This window comes from Protopterus annectens, chromosome 7.part0, assembly GCF_019279795.1.
Source record: "Protopterus annectens isolate FY-2018-M chromosome 7.part0, PAN1.0, whole genome shotgun sequence".
In the NCBI taxonomy this organism is placed as follows: Eukaryota; Metazoa; Chordata; order Ceratodontiformes; family Protopteridae; genus Protopterus; species Protopterus annectens.
In genome coordinates, this window is record NC_056739.1 from 1,795,687,016 (window position 1) to 1,795,705,360 (window position 18,345).

An 18,345-nucleotide genomic window follows, 5' to 3' on the forward strand; every position below is an offset into this window, starting at 1 on the left:
GTTTGGGGAAATAAGCTAGGACGGATAGACCATTGCTTGGGGCAATAAGCTAGGATGGGTAGACCACTGTTTGGGGCAATAAGCTAGGATGGGTAGACCACTGTTTGGGGCAATAAGCTAGGATGGGTAGATCACCATTTGGGGCAATAAGCTAGGATGGGTAGACCACTGCTTGGGGCAATAAGCTGTCCTATTCCCTACTACCTGACTTTCATCCACTCAGCAGTTCCCAGGGGGTGGCCTGGAGAGAAATAAGGGCAAGTCAAATATGTCTAAAGTTAAAGGACTGCCACTTCTATTTATTACTATAAAAAAAGTGCTAATCCTGTTCCTATTCATTCTTTGGAATGTTCTGTTTTGTTTACTTTCTCATTATGTCACATGCATGTTACTACTGAAACAAGTATGTGTGTGTGTGTGTGTGTGTGTGTGTGTGTGTGTGTGTGTGTGTATATATACACATACACACACACACACACACACACACACACACACACACACACACACACACACACACACAGACACACACACTAAGTTTCTAACTTGCATTTTAAATAAATATAGCCTTATATCTCTAAGCAATGCATATGTGCCATAGAAAAAGCTTTCCTCCTTTCTAAGTGCAATACTCCTTAGAATAGGCATAAATGAGAAATAAGGGGGCCCACCCAGCTGCTTACATACTGTCTCCTGTGACAGGCATCGGGGTACCCGTTATCGCCTAACAATGCACACTCTTTGACGTAACACTGCTGACTCACTAATTAAAGAATCAGAATACACATAATACATTTTAAGTGCATGATAACTCACTCTGTCCCTTTTAAATTTCAAGTGTTTATGCTTAATATTTCCAAATAATTCTTGCCCTTTAAGGTAACGCACTACTAACTCATTAAGCAGAGAAGCAGAAAATGAATAATGTATTTTAACTGCATTACAATGCACGCTGTCCCTTTTAACTGTCCAGCAGTTTTCCTGCAAATGTGCCTTATGATACCAAAACTACCTATTTCAAATCTGAAACATAAAACATGAGCAGTGCATACACATATGCATGGACACCATTTTATGTGAAGTCTCCATTAACAAACTGTCAATTACTTAAAAACAACACTGTTTTAAATGGCACATTAGCATTCAATACCACTTTCTTTGTTACAGAATAAAAAAAGTGCTTCTTTTACAATAATACACTAGTGATCAATGTCTGATAATTTACTAATAATGCCATAAAGAATGCTTATGAGGTTCATTACTGTCTCACAACATGGATGCAAATGAAATCCTAGCAGTAACGTTGTCATAGGCAGCTTCAAAAGCAAACAGTATCTTGATATCTGCTGAAAAAGATCAAACTAACAGTGCAATATACACTAAAAGTACTATGGCATCACAAGTGACTGCCATAATGCAGCTTTGAACACACAACTTACTGCTACTGTATTAGGAACTAGTGATTATTTATTGTGGTGGCACACAAATTCCCTTTTACTGTGCTTGCTGAAATTCAGCACATTATTCCAGAGGCCTAGCTTTAAGTTTCTGTAACAGATTCCATGTTCTTGTGTTTTAATGTCACATGCTTCTGAGAGGTCTGGCATTACTATTTACGTTTCTGTAATATGTAACGTGTTTGCCACGTTAATTCAACAATGACAAGGAAAGGCTAGAAATGTCAATGAAAATTCTGACTGCAGAGAATAACTTGCCATTTTACTGCAAATTAAACCCCTTGCTGGTCCTTCCGCAGAAACTTCTGGAACTGAAGAGATTGCTAGTACATTCTTGCTCCTTTCCGCCTTCCTCAGTTGTGACAAAGTAACTACAGGCCATTACAAAATAGTAATACATTACTTTGTCTTACAGTTTCACTGGACAGGGCAGGTTTCTGACCCAGCTACAAAACAAAAGGGAAAAAACTGTTAAAAGACTTTACATCAGACCAAGATAAAAGAAATTACAAACTCAAACTAATATATACAGAACAGGATTTATTGTTAGGTCATGTGTCATAAACATGCAACACAGTAAGATAAACTAACATAGTAAACATGTACACCTGCCTAACAGCAGGTATTAGTTGTTTAAAAAATGTGTGATTTTTCGTAAAAAAATTGCATTTAAATATTTTGGCTCACACAGACCACCAGCCATCTGTCATACCTCAGAGCCTTTACTCAGTGTGTGCAACCAGGTAGAGGTAATGCATGCAACCAAGTCTGCTGCCACTGTGACAGTGAAGAAATGATGTTTTAGAATATCAGGCTCCTTATTCTCACACCACAACAAGCATTTATACCAGTGTGGTGTAAACACACCGACACACACACACACACACACACACACACACACACACACACACACACACACACACACACACGCATATGTGCATGTGTGTCTGCTACATGTTGGTTCTTTACTTTGTCTTTACCAAGATACACATGCTCCACTGGAAGGTCTGTTGGTATACAAGGATAAGGGTATGACTATAATTTGATTAGTGGCTACGGTATCTCCTATGGCTAGCATGGGGAAAATGGGCAGGTCAGAGACATCCAATGCACAATACCACAGTTCTTTGGAGGAGGACAGTCCAGGGGTGGGCACTGTGGTAGCCCTCATCACTAGTGCAGTGGGGCATAGTGACACCACTGGTGATGCAGCGTACTTATCTCCTACCAATGGGAAGGGGTTACAGTAATACGAAATACACCTTCATTGTCAGGAAGCCAGCAATGGCACAAATCATTGTTGAGGCTGCTTGCATGACTGCCTCCCCTAGCCAGCTTTCCTCACTGAAGAACATCTAGGAAGGGAGAGTGAAAGGCTCTGGCTGATAGGAGGTGCCTTATTGGTCAGCAGGCACAGAGACAAAAACACAGAGGAAAAAAAAATCCTCCTCCTCTGGAAGTCTTTGTCCCACTCCCAAGAAGGAAATGAGTTGGCTAACACCAGTTGCCTCACTAATCAAATCTGAGCCACCAGCAACACTGATGGGAAATCAGTGGGACAGAAATATAACACTGCTAAGCTACATTTAGCTCCTTTAACTAAATGGTATGACAGATATTTATTAATGCAAAGTTTCAAAAATGCACACCCTCAATTACAAGATAACAACTTGAAAAAACACAACAGTGCAAGCAGCATTACAGAAACAAGAAGTAAAACACCAGACTCCATTTTATAGAGGGGGGGTAGCAGTATCAATGTGCAAATCGCATGGGGACTGTAGCCCCCACACACAGACACCTCCTGTAATATAGTTCATCACAGTATGAGGAAAGGAAAATACCCATGTTTTCCCTCACAACTTGTTAAAACTCCAGCCTGTACAAGATGTTTAATTCAACAAAGTAATCTTTTACAGTAACGTTTGATGTTTTGTAGATGGAGCACTTATGCTCTAAAAATATGTCTGACTAGACCCTAAAGCAAACCATCATGGATACTGCAGATAAGACAATCTTTTAAGATATTATAACTTTGTAATTAGGAAGCAAGATTCACATTACTTTGTAAGCCTAAAATGTTATCTTTATTATATTATAACAAGCACTGCAAATATCAAGGTCATTTCACTTATGCAGAATGTTAATTATTTAGCTATATTTAAAATTTGATTGTACAAAATCATGTACCGTTGACCTCAACAAATTTACAGTCAAAGCTCTTAGACGCATGTAGTTGAAATGTGGTCTCAAATGCAACTATTCTGCAGGGATTGATAAAAATACTGACAATACAACTGCAAACAAACATTAACTAGAAACTAACGTTTTATGTGTGTGTGTGTGTGTGTGTGTGTGTGTGTGTGTGTGTGTGTGTGTGTGTGTGTGTGTGTCTGTGGAGGGGAGAGAAAGCATCCCCACCCCTGCAACTTACTATAATCACCTCCAAGGTCACTATTACTCAGGAAATTGGTAAATACTTTGCCTTTCATAGAACTTAAGTACTTACTTTTGTTCTTTCTTTAGTAATGTTGAAATGGGAATATTCATTTTAGAAAAAGGCATGGCTCCCACAAAAATGTATATGCTGTAAATTTTCAGCAAGTACACTGAACTTTATTCCAAGAATGAAACATATTCATTGAATTAAGTGCATGCCCACAATTTTGGCATGTTTCAGTATTTTGCACCAAATTTAATACCCATTTAAAATGGCAGGACCTGCCAGAGGGAGACCTAAAGCATGGAGACTGAATAGTCGGTAAGAAATGGACTTACAGCAATTCCAAGATCAGAAGATGAATATTTCCTATATAATCTTTTGGGGGGGGGGGGCATTAAGGTTTTAACTACAGAATGACGCAGGGATTAGTCTGTCCTACTACTTAGTCTGTCCTACTACCAAGGAGATATGATTCAGTAACATGGATGCCTAATGTCCTAGGCTAGAGAATAACAAGTGTCTAGCATCATAACTGGCTCACTAAGTGGCCACTCTCAAATCTATGCAGTGCGGGTATTTGTCCAATGCAAAGCTTCCCATATGGTTTGCTACTCAAGGACAGAAAAAGCTTGTTCTCGTAGTTACTAAGAGATTTGATGCTGGCAGTAAATGAATCACACTAGAAGCCTGCAGTCCCCTTAACACACCTAGTTAGCACAATTTGCATAATCATCTGCTCCTTCTCTCCTTTATGTCCATACACTAAGAGTGAGACCTCCTGCTCGCTCCTTAAGTAACCTCTAACCACTAAACTTCCTAGTACATTCTACATCTTCCTTTCTTTCCTCCATCAGCCTCTCCTTGTGCCTGCCACACAGCTCTTACTGCACCTCTCCTTGTGCCTGCCACACAGCTCTTACTGCACCTCTCCTTGTGCCTGCCACACAGCTCTTACTGCACCTCTCCTTGTGCCTGCCACACATCTCTTACTTCACCTCTCCTTGTGCCTGCCACACATCTCTTACTGCACCTCTCCTTGTGCCTGCCACACATCTCTTACTGCACCTCTCCTTGTGCCTGCCACACAGCTCTTACTGCACCTCTCTTTGTGCCTGCCACACATCTCTTACTGCACCTCTCTTTGTGCCTGCCACACATCTCTTACTGCACCTCTCCTTGTGCCTGCCACACATCTCTTACTGCACCTCTCCTTGTGCCTGCCACACATCTCTTCCTGCACATCTCCTTGTGCCTGCCACACATCTCTTACTGCACCTCTCCTTGTGCCTGCCACACAGCTCTTACTGCACCTCTCCTTGTGCCTGCCACACAGCTCTTACTGCACATCTCCTTGTGCCTGCCACACATCTCTTACTGCACTTCTCCTTGTGCCTGCCACACATCTCTTACTGCACCTCTCCTTGTGCCTGCCACACAGCTCTTACTGCACCTCTCCTTGTGCCTGCCACACATCTCTTACTGCTTCTCTCCTTGTGTCTGCCACACATTTCTTTACTGAACCTCTCCTTGTGTCTGCCGCATATTACTTACTGCACCTCTCCTTGTGCCTGCCACACATCTCTTACTGCACCTCTCCTTGTGCCTGCCACACAGCTCTTACTGCACCTCTCCTTGTGCCTGCCACACATCTCTTATTGCTTCTCTCCTTGTGTCTGCCACACATTTCTTTACTGAACCTCTCCTTGTGTCTGCCACATATTACTTACTGCACCTCTCCTTGTGCCTGCCGCACATCTCTTACTGCTGCCTCACTAGGCCACTAGTCACTCCCTTCTGCACAGGTCACTAGGCACTCTGCTAAATTCTGTACTCCCACTTCTCTCTTCACTCAGCCAAGATACACACAGGTAAACAAACAGTGCAGAGTAGAGAAAGGCTTACTTACCTAAGTCTTCTCCTTTACTCTCTCTTTCTGTCTACTTCCCCCCCCCCTCTTTTTAACTCTCTCTCTACTTCCCCTCTGTCATTTTAACACTCTCGCTCTACTGCCCCTCTGTCTTTTTAACTCTCTCTAATTCTACTTTCCTTCCCTCTTTTTAACTCTCTCTCTACTTCCCCTCTCTCTTTTTACTATCCACCGTATCTACACGCTTCTTCTATCTAAATTCAACACTCTCCTGGCCACACTACTGCCCCCTCAAGCTTCTACAGCCTTCTTAAAACTAGCTTTTCTATCATATCTCATCACCATTTCCTGCCTAAACCCCTCTGCTCCTCTCAGAGGGGGACAGATTGATCCTTTCCTGCACTCCACACTTAATATGACTGTGTATCCCTCTGTGCCCATATTTTACTTTCAGCCATGTGGCCCTTAGGCTGCTGTAGCCTTTCCTCCTTTCCCAGCTTACAGCGGTTATACTATATCCCATTTGCCCCATGCTCTCCTAAGTGATATTTAGGCTGCTGCTGCCTTTTTCTCCTAACTTCCTTCTGTAGTCCACTGTCTTCAAATAAGGCAGCTACAGTAAATATGAAAACATGCTGGGGGGAGGAGGGTAGGTCATGCCACAGAACTCGAAGCTGCTCTGCTCGATACCAACCCTCACTACTAGAAGTATGGATTGACGGACAAGGCTATTGGGCTCTTGGCTAGTCTGGGAATTCCCATCTCCCATCGCCATAGAATAAACAGACTGAACTGGTGTACTTAGTGGAATCTTCTACAGCCAAACATAAAATATATATAAGCAAAAGGGAATAAACATTAAAACTCTACGTTAACATTGTCAACAGCAGTACATACTATTATTAACAGACACACTGTGAAGTAAACAGGAATTAGGAACTTACCCACAGCTGTCAGTTCAAATTTTCTTCTTATTGTCCTTTTATCATCTAAAAGGATGGCAACTTGATATATCCCTTTGTCTTCATCTTTAAGATTATCGATCTGTAGGGATCCATTACTTTCATTCAATTGTAATCGGTTTTTAAATCTTTCTTCAAAGTGTGTCAGAACTCCACTGGCACGGTCAAATAATGCAATAGTTGAAGGAGTTGATTCCTTTTTACTACTAGTAAAAATCCACTTAATTTGTCTTACTGTACCATCTTCTGGGATTTGAGGAGAAATAATCAGAGGCATTCCCTTCTGTCCATCAATAGCCTGATATTCTTAAAAGCGTAAAGATAAAAAACAAAATAAAATGACATATTACTTACAGTTTACAAATATCCTGGCAACACAATACTGATATATTTTTGCATACCGGAAGTTTCTAAGGTTCACAAGTAACTACTAGGCATGCAGTCTCTGACACAATTGAGAGGTACCCAGTGTCTCACAGCACTGCCTGGTTAATTGACTTACTCAGAGTCACAATGCAGACAAATGAAGGTTGAGGAAATTAAATGCTGGCGCACAGGAAGGCGCTCATTAACAGTTCAGTGCCTTAATCCCCTGAGCTGACTCAGGAAAACCTGCAGCTAAGTCAACAACAAAATCTGTATGCAATGCTACCTTACCAACTTGCTTGCAGAAACACCACTGAGTGGCTACATTTGTACACAGAGCCATGAACTTCTCTGCATTGCAAGTCACTGTTCACTCTGTACTTCAACAGCAGAAATTAACTTCTAACTAAAGAATATTTAATTTGGATGGAGCCATACCTCTCAACTGTATGGAATTTTGCAGAATGTCCAGATTTTTGGTCCTTTTTTCATAAAAAATGCGATTTGCGTGGAAATTACTGGCAAATCATTAAAGAATGAACTTAGAAAATAATTATATATATATGAGTTTTAGACTCCAAAGCCACGGTGGTGCAGCGGTAGCATTGTCGCCTCACAGCAAGAGGTTCTCCCATTCAATTCTCGGCTGGAGCGCCTTCTATGTGGAGTCTGCATGTCCTCCCCGCGGTCGAGTGGTGTTCGAAAGACATGCGTAGAATGGGCGTGCCTTCGTTGAAGGTTGGGCATCGAGCTGGCACTTTGGCACCATAAACATCTACTGCCAATCATTAGCAGACCGGAGTTCCGCTGTGGCGACCCATAACCGGGAGAAGCCAAAATAAGAACAACAACCCTTCAGAATATGTATGCTATTGCAAAACCTGTTTTCTAGCCACTTTCTAAGTTTGTAAGAGCAATATTTAAAAATTGTCCCTACGTTTGGGCCTTGCCCCACTATTATTTATGGCTTTGTCTAGATTTCTTGCTGTAAGAGGTTGAGAGGTATGGATGGGGCAACATTTTAGCAATTACTTTAATACATCATACATCCCTTTAGTGTTTTTTCTAAAGGTCAGGTGATTATTTTGGACTAACACCATGGTTATTATTTGGTGTAGCATTACAGGTCTGTGGCTGTGCTTTTTACTTTAAAAATAACAAGTGCCAGAGAAATACAAAATATGTTTCTGAAAAAAATGAAATTGCCCTAAAGCAGTCAGTTTTTCACTTTAGTTTACCCACTCATTTTATCAAAAAAAATTCAAAGCAAAAAATGAACTACATCTAACAGTAGTGCAAGGATGGGGAATGGAAACGAGGAAAAAGAAGGCAGCACAAGGAGGAAGAGCAACAGAAGGAGGAAGAGACACATTCAAGGCTGACGTACAGGTGCAGTGTTTTATGAAAGGGTGGTAGCATTTTGAATTAGTTCACCAAGCTAAGGGGTGGAAGTGGAATAACAGATGGAGTGAAACATCTGAAGGTAGGTACAGTGACACTGACACAATATAAAACAGGTAGGGTACCTGACTGTAGCTAGCTCTACCACCTCAGACAGAACTGATAAACTAGAGCTATACATATACATACATACACACACATGTATGTATGTGCATATATGGATTCACTACTGAATTCCGAAATAACACAATCCCGAAGACCTAAATACCGAGACTATAAGCCCAAAACCCCACATTACCGAAATATTAAAACCGCGAAATTCAAAATCGCGAAAGTACTACATACATACAGCATACACACAAACATACACACAGCCTCCCCCCATAACCAAACAAACCACCCTACACTAAAGATAAGCAGGGGGGCTTAGCCCCCCTGCTCCCCCCATGTGAGGGGCTGTGCCCCCCACACCCCCCCACCTTAATATTCTAACTCAGAGATCGCACAAACATACACACAAGGCAAACTCACACTCACACATTACAGCCCCTCACACACACACACACACACACACACACACACACACACACACACACACACACACCACAGTTACAACACACACACTTACACACACTAAAGCCCCTCACAAATACACTTACACACACATACTTACCTGAACTGCAACACCAGAAGCGCTAACTCAAAATCCCTTAACATCGGGATTTTGAATTTCGCACTTCTGGTCTTTTGGTAATGCGGGGTTTCAGCTACATGGTCTCGAGCTTTTGAAATTCGAGATTTCAAACGTTTGAGATTCAGTAGTGTTCCCGTATATATATATATATATATATATATATATATATATATATATATATATATATATATATATTTCTTTGTGCTCCTACTAGTGCAATACAAAAAAGCAAGCAAGAAAGCTACCAAATACTATGTAAATGGGTAAGCAGATATTCTGAGTTGAAATGGACAATGGTGGTGAACAGGCATCAGAAGAACTGGTAACTGATAAATACAGTAAAATACATATAAAGTACTACAGTAATGCAGTGACAGTACTTCTGATAAATATAGTAAAATACATATAAAGTACTACAGTAATGCAGTGAGAGTACTTCTGATAAATACAGTAAAATACATCTAAAGTACTACAGTAATGCAGTGATAGTACTTCTGATAAATATATAAAATACATATAAAGTACTACAGTAATGCAGTGACAGTACTTCTGATAAATACAGTAAAATACATATAAAGTACTACAGTAATGCAGTCAGAGTACTTCTGATAAATATAAAATACATATAAAGTACTACAGTAATACAGTGATAGTACTTCTGATAAATATATAAAATACATCTAAAGTACTACAGTAATGCAGTGATAGTACTTCTGATAAATATATAAAATACATATAAAGTACTACAGTAATGCAGTCAGAGTACTTCTGATAAATATAAAATACATATAAAGTACTACAGTAATGCTTTGACAGTACTTCTGATAAATACAGTAAAATACATATAAAGTACTACAGTAATGCAGTCAGAGTACTTCTGATAAATATAAAATACATATAAAGTACTACAGTAATACAGTGACAGCAGTATAATACATATAAAGTACTACAGTAATGCAGAAAGAGTACTTCTGATAAATATAGTACAATACATATAAAGTACTACAGTAATGCAGTCAGAGTACTTCTGATAAATATAATAAAATACAGTAATGCAGAGTACTTCTGATAAATATAGTAAAATACATATAAAGTACTACAGTAATGCAGAGTTTGTTTGTTTGTCTTTTCGGCTTTTCCCGGTTAGGGGTCACCACAGAGGAACTCTGGTCCGCTAATGATTGGCAGTTGATTTTTATAGTGCCGAGTTGCCAGCCTGATGCCCAACCTTCAGCGAAGGCATGCCCATTCACGCATGTCTTTCGGAGGCCACTCGACCGCGGGGAGGACATGCAGACTCCACACAGAAGGCACTCCAGCCGAGAATCGAACAGGAGAACCTCTTGCTGTGAAGCAACAATGCAACCGCTGTACCTACAGTAATGCAGAGTAGTTCTGATAAACATAGTAAAATACATATAAAGTACTACAGTAATGCAGTGAGAGTACTTCTGATAAATACAGTAAAATACATATAAAATACTACAGTCATGCAGTGACTGTACTTCTGATAAAGACAGTAAAATGCAGTGAGAGTACTGATAAATGTAATAAAACACATTTAATGTTCTACAGCCAGAGTGACTCTCCTGCTAACATCACCTTTAGATATAACTGCTGGCACTAGCTAGCTCAGACTGCCACAAGGCCATTCTAGACAGCCACAACATCTGCATTTATATGACCCACTGTCGAAAGGGCACTGACCACAAAGATTACCCCCAGGACTCTCCTGTTTGATACTGATATATCCAAATATTTTCAAAACTGCATCATTAGCTAACAATCTCAGAATTCCTACAAATGATTATTCTGTAACGGGTTAACATTACTGTCTCACCAGTGAACTCTTTTAATTATGTATGCATGCGTGTGTGTAAATCAGACAAACAATGATGTTATACTATTATTCTCAGCAAGACTTAAATGGTGAAATATTTGTACTCAATTTGTTTTTGTCAGACAATAATTTTACATAGTAGTACATTTAGACATGTGAGTGCATACTATGTTTTTGCGGGACCTGTGTGGACTCTTCTATACTACAGTGCATACCAGTTCATAAACGAGGGACATAAAAATGTGGTCAGAAAAAAATAAAAAATAAAAAAGAGGAAGTGGAGAGAAGTAATTTATGCATTAAGACCTTTATCTTTCATAGAACTTACAATGATATCTGTAACAAAAGGCCAATTAAAAATAATATGCAAGAGTCCCTTACCCCAAACCTTTAGATCAAACTGCTTCTGTCTTCTCTTGTTATCTTGCAGTACAGCTAAGGCCTGGTATGTTCCTGCATCATTATTACCTAGTGCTTTAATACTCAGAGATCCTGTTTTTGTGTCCAATTGAAACCGGGGGTTAAAAAGTTCACCATCTTGCCGTTCTTGTGGAAATTGTGCAATTACTACTTTTTCTTGTTCTGATCTGACAAATTCCCATGTTATCATGATGACAGGTACTGAAAATCCCAGGGGTAATTCAACAGACTTTTCCACAGTCCCATGAATGTTTATTCTTTCTGCAGTTGATACAGAGAAACAAAACAACAATTAAGAGTGCACAGAAGGAGAACAACTTTCATTATCCTGTACAAAATTACATGTTCTGTATGCTCACTTGTATAAAGATTTACTCCTTGTTTTCAGAAAAGCACGACAAACTGTGCCTAAGGTGTATTAGTTACTGTTTACAATACACAGTGTTTTACTTATTTGATTAGCATAGATAAGGTGTTGTAAATTTAAAAAGAATAATCGGACAGCTCTTTGCTTGAACCAGACTTTACTTGCAATTCAATGTTTTTCAAAATTCATCTTTTACATGAACACACAAACACGCGTGCGCCCTACAGAACTTATAATGTTATCTTTAATCATCATCATCAACCCTCGTACCCCACTGTCTACATGGGGTTAGGGTATTGCATCAACTGTTGCCATTTTTTTCCAATTCTGTGGTGTTCTCCTACATTCTTTGATCATGCCTAACTACAGTAGGAGCTCCCCCACACAATCCATCCATCTTTTTGCAGGAAGCCCTTGTTTCCTCTTGTCTTATTCCTGTGTCTACCAAAGCTTCTTCACCAGACCATCCTCTGCCTTTCTGCACACGGCCAAACCACTGTAATCTGTTGTCTTTGACCTTTTCTGCAACTGGAACTACCTTGGCTTCTGTTCTTATGTCTTAATTTCTTAGTTTGTCTTTGCATCTTACCACCCATCTCAGGCACTTCATCCCATTCACTTGTAGCTTCATCAACTGCTCTCTCTTTACTGCCCAGGTTTCTGTACCACACAGTACTGGTCGCACCTCTGTTTTGTATACCTTACTTTTTGGCTTCTTTGGCATTCTACTGTTGCACACCGACACTCTGGGCCAGTTGGCTGCAGCTCCTCTGATCCTAGATTTGACCTCTTATTTATACCTCTATTCTCCTCAGCTATCCCTCCAAGACACTTGAAGATGTTTGTATGTTCCACTGTTATCTCAATTTCCAGCCTCATCTGATTTCTCCCATTTGCTGCAAATCAACTGTCAATATATATTTAATATGTTCAGCAGTTGTGGGGGCTTATCCCCCACATTAGGGGGGGGGGGGGTAAAATGAAATTTAAAGGAAAAGTCTGATTTTTGAGATTTGCTCTTCTCTGTTTTTTCAGTCTTTTTTTCCGGCTTTTAAGCATTTCACATTTGAATGTCGACATTTCAACAGGGAGCACTTAGAAACCTGTAATTTATAGAACTGATTTATATAATAACTAATAAATATAGTCCTGCAATCATACTGTCAGAATGTTTATAAAATAGCCAGTAGGCCATCAGTAAGTGTAAACATTCAAATTCAACCAGAGAGACATGCTGGAATGGTATACAAACTGCTATAAGAAAGTCTTCTTTAAACATGTGATATTTGGAAATTACCTCATACAAGCACACTGTTCTCATTGGAAGAACTCTCAGTATTCATAGATATGGTCAGAATACAAACCAAGATACAAAAGCAACTAATGCAAACCTTAAAATTTACTTTTTTGTTTTAGAAGCAGGTTAAAATAATAAGTATGTGCCATTTTTCTTACCTAGATCTACTTCACGAGTCTCCTGAAGAACTTATAAGAAAATTTCCTTATTTAGCTCAAATTTAAAATCAAAAGCCCATTTTAGAGTTTGTTTTGTGTCTTGGTTTTGTTTCTTTATATGCACAGCATCTAACCCAAAGTACCATTATAAACCTGACTTGCTCTTCTAAGCCTAACCCTAGGGCTTCTCTTCAAACCCAGCTCATACGCCACTTACCTGAATATATTTGCTGGACACATTGTTTCAACATGTTTGTTTGCTCAATATACTATGTAGAAATATGACTGGGTATAAATGATGTGTTTTAAAGTTTTTTGAGACTGGAACATCATCTAGAAAGAGTGGCACATTCTTTTTGCATTTTCACTGATTGTGCTTTGTCCAAGTCGGCATGCTTTTACAGTGAGAAAAATAAATTAATGGGGTGTATGAGTGATGACCCCCTACTTGGGGGTGTGGGGTGCAGGGAGAATTGCCCCTTCAGAAAAAAATGTTGTTTGAAGTTTTGTGCAGGCAGCATTATTTGCACAAAATACCTAAGGCTGTATTATGTATGCTTAGATCTCATGTACAGATAAGGAGTAGGTTTCTGTAGTTGCTGACATGCATGTCTGCTTAGACCAGTTGGGTTTTGAGGACTGATAATGGACCAAGTCAACTGCCATGGAAAGCCAAGAATGTGACCCTGTTTTGTACTACACTACCAGAGCCTTCCTATTTCTAGAAATGAAATCTAGCTTGCAGGGTTTTGTAAGTAATGTGAACATTTCTCCAGCTTACAGCTTCTGATATATCTTGAGCTAAAACATATGCAGCAGCCCTAGACAAAATGCCCTGTGAGTCCTTGCTAGTGCTTTGTTGTATTTTTACCAGCACAAGTTTATAGAGTGGACAAACTGCTGTGACAAAGTCTGTTTGGTCACAGTTAGGCCTTCGAAAGCAGAAGTCAGTCAAGTAATAGTCAGTATTAATACCACCACGGGTCTCTCCTGAAGAGAGGGCACTGGCCTAGCAGGGCTAACCTGGTCAACAAAATGTACATAAATAACAAAAATAAATAAAAAATCAATGAATGACATAGATAAACTGAACATTAATGTAACTTCAAGGCAGCTTGGGCATCAGCTACAGCAATGCAAATTAATGTAACTTCAAGGCAGCTTGGGCATCAGCTACAGCAGTGCAAATTAATGTAACTTCAAGGCAGCTTGGGCATCAGCTACAGCAGTGCAAATTAATGTAACTTCAAGGCAGCTTGGGCATCAGCTACAGCAATGCAAATTAATGTAACTTCAAGGCAGCTTGGGCATCAGCTACAGCAATGCAAATTAATGTAACTTCAAGGCAGCTTGGGCATCAGCTACAGCAATGCAAATTGTGTAACTTCAAGGCAGATTGGGCATCAGCTACAGCAGTGCAAATTAATGTAACTTCAAGGCAGCTTGGGCATCAGCTACAGCAATGCAAATTAATGTAACTTCAAGGCAGCTTGGGCATCAGCTACAGCAATGCAAATTAATGTAACTTCAAGGCAGCTTGGGCATCAGCTACAGCAATGCAAATTAATGTAACTTCAAGGCAGCTTGGGCATCAGCTACAGCAATGCAAATTAATGTAACTTCAAGGCAGCTTGGGCATCAGCTACAGCAGTGCAAATTAATGTAACTTCAAGGCAGCTTGGGCATCAGCTACAGCAATGCAAATTAATGTAACTTCAAGGCAACTTGGGCATCAGCTACAGCAATGCAAATTAATGTAACTTCGAGGCAGCTTGGGCATCAGCTACAGCAATGCAAATTAATGTAACTTCAAGGCAGCTTGGGCATCAGCTACAGCAATGCAAATTGTGTAACTGCCTTTTTACCTAGTCACAATTTTACCTCTCTGCTTACAACTTCTCATGGCTTCCAGTTTGTTTATATTATTACCCTAATAACTGCCACTACAGTCTTATTCTATGGGCACTGCTCCTACAGGATGAAGACTAGAGTTAGTTTCCTTAACTATCTTAGCTAGTGTTTTGTAGTACTGGCTCTTGTAGGTCATCCTCTAACTGCTCTGTTTCAATGTAATGTGCACTTTAACATGTTAATGTACTCATTCCAATTGCAGCATATAGAATTTATAGCAAGATACTACATACAGCCTTTAGCACTGGTTTACTACCCTGTATTTCATTCCTCCAATGCCCTCCAAGCCACCACTGAAGTTAGGACATTGCCCTTTCAGACATTCTAGAAATAAATAGAAACACATACATATATGCATACAGGAATACGATAAGCCTCTCTTATAAATGTAATGTTGTTAGTTTAGTAAATGTGGAATTCAGGAGGCTTTGGGCCAGGAGATAAACCCTCCTCCAAAAAAAGTTCTCATTTTTCACTTTTAGCAACCAAAACTTCCTTTTCAAACGTATTTTAGCATACTTCAGTCTGTTGTCACTTCTACTGACAAAAATGCACTATTCGGAATTAAAAAGTATACCCTCCATGTATGAAGCTTAAAAGAGCAAAGGTCAGTGAGTGAAGCCAACAATGCTAAATTTTTACCAGGAGAGAAGTATGTGGACATTTGGTTAGTTGGAGGAGTAGAAACCAAGGTTATTTTAGACTTGCAGAGTTTGATATGAATCCAGTCTGCCTTACCTTATTTGCCTTTGAGTAGCACCCTTTGTATCACAGAGAAACGGAGGCATACAATATATCTAAATTCAAAAGGAAGTAAATAGTTTCCAGCTTCTAAACTTCTGCCTGCTGTATCTTGTTGCAAACAGATCTACCAAAGGGCCCCACCCTCCAATGAGCTCTTACATCTGGAAAGTCAAGTAGCCCCTCAGGTTAATGATTGGTTCAGGAATCTTGCCACGATGTTCCCTTTCCTTAAAAAATTAACTCCCACAAATTGCTGCAGAGTCATTCACTACCCATTCCAAAACATCTGTAGGTTATCTGCATAAGGAATATACAGGAGCCCCCTTTGCATATTAAAATATTATCTGCAAGCACCAGGGTAGCAATTTTGTAGTACTGCTATTAGAATGAATGTATCACTTCCTTTACATTCATGTAGAACTGTGGAGACAGCAGTCCACTTACTTTACAAGGCGATATTTTACTTCACTGGCTCATCAGATGCACAGTAGCAAGCACTGCCCAAACCCCACCAGCGGTGTTTGATGTCACAGTTAAGTGTTGAATATTCAAGCGGACTGTCTGCAATGTGTCATGCTGAATGTGTCATGAAATACTCTGTAAAGTACAGAACACATTCTGAAACATTATTATTGAAATAGTAACTGTTATATTTCTTCACCTACATTGCATACTCCTTCTTGAAAATGTAGGTCTTAACCACATTATAAATCTAATAAACGTCTTCAGGCATTTATGCTCATTCTAAAAGGAAAGGCAAACTTGACTTACAGTTCTATATACTGGTGAAATGAATTAAAAGATGGAAGCACAGTGGTTATGTGGGTAGCACTGTCACCTAACAAGAGATACAAAAGAAAGGCCTGACAGTCTGCTTCCATTCTCTATTACCTTGCGAACTCTGTGGATTACAGCACGTGAAAAGGGACACGTGTCCAGACATACTGATACTGTATGTGTAGCAGAAGGGCATCTGGCCTTCTTTGAGAGAAAATTGCAGTGCACATAAAATAGCATTCCTTCATGGGAACTCAAAATGCTATTCTCATGTGCGAGTTTTTTGCTGTAAAAGCCACGGCATAAGGAAAATGAAAGCATAGTAAAACCCTAATCAATAAACTGCAATTTACTAGCAGCCCTGGACCCTGTCAGTCAGTATACTAGCATAAGCCTTTCAACTGTCTAGATTTTCACAGAATGTCCAAATTCTTGTCTTGTTTTTTCGTCTGTTCCTCATAAAACTTCTGTTTTTCTGTTAAATCACTGGTAAATGGAAGCAGACTGTCAGGCCTTTCTTTTGTATGACACACACCAGGAGACAATTCAGTTACCAATCAGCCAAACCAGTGGTTGGGAGAAAATTAGAGTACTCAGAAAAGATCCACGTGAACAGAAAGACATGTAGACTGTGCACGGAAGCGGCTAATATGAATGGCATGTCAATCATGCCTCATTTCATATGCAGGTTTGCTTGTCAATCATCCGCGCCACACCCACTCCTGCGCAAAACTCCGGGTGAGCCAGTGAAGTAAAATATCGCCCTTTAAAAGACATTAACTAGATATACCAGGCACAGACCTTTGTTTCTGCTTCATGTGCAGATAAAGGGGGAAGAAAGGAAGGGGCAGACTTTGAATTTTCAACCACTGTGAAAATACTGTAGCATTTACTGGATGCACTCGAACTTGTTGTTATAAAGGTTCCTTGACTTGTTTCTTCAATTCCTTTAGATGGACACCAAACTTTCATCTTGCAGCTCTCTTCCCAAACACAGTAGTTTAAATAACAGCCAAATTGCAGTAAACATCAGAAGACAAAGGAGGAGAACAGTAGAAACCAATTGTTTTTTATACTGTACTTCTATATGTACCACATTTAAATGTGTTGGATATTACTGTCTGTTAAGTATTTTTTTTTAGCTGAGGCTGTGGAAAGGTGTCAGCTTTGTTGATCAGGAACAAGAGTTGAACATCATTCAATGCTGTTTTAATTTCTGTGCAGGAACTTGGTCTTTACATGTAATTCTTTCAATTCTCAGTCAATTAAAAGCCTGACACAATGAGTGCAGGCAAGTAAAGATACAGGTTAACTGAACAGTCTTAAATTTAATCAAAGTATAAGTCTAACCTACTGAAATTAATCAGTGTACGACCTTTTCTTTTTAGTAACTACTACAAGTGTTTTCACAGGCAGAACGTACAGCAAAAAATGCCTACCTGCTTGTTTACTGAAAGACAGTTAATCTTCACTACTAGTGGTTTCCAGCACTGATTTATAACAATTTTTTCTTTGGCACTGTCAATCATCATTCCCCTAAGTGTTCCATTTATTTCGCTCACCAGGGTAAAGGCCAGCCAGGAGGGTCTGATATTCAAACAATCATCAACGGTGGTTCAAGACTTTCATCTTCAGTTTCCTCAT

At 39.6% G+C, this 18,345-nt stretch overlaps 1 protein-coding gene across 1 annotated transcript in view; it reads right to left on the minus strand.

Moving 5' to 3' along the window:
* Window positions 1–488: 488 nt before the first annotated feature.
* Window positions 489–18,345, minus strand: part of LOC122807241 — a 1,134,459-nt gene continuing 1,116,602 nt past the window's right edge. The window contains exons 12-14 of the mRNA XM_044078325.1: window positions 11,409–11,708; window positions 6,709–7,032; window positions 489–1,900 (exon numbers count right to left, since the gene is read on the minus strand). Of these exons, the coding sequence (XP_043934260.1) occupies window positions 1,872–1,900; window positions 6,709–7,032; window positions 11,409–11,708 (653 nt within the window). The 3' untranslated portion in view covers window positions 489–1,871. The remainder of the gene's footprint in view (window positions 1,901–6,708; window positions 7,033–11,408; window positions 11,709–18,345) is intronic.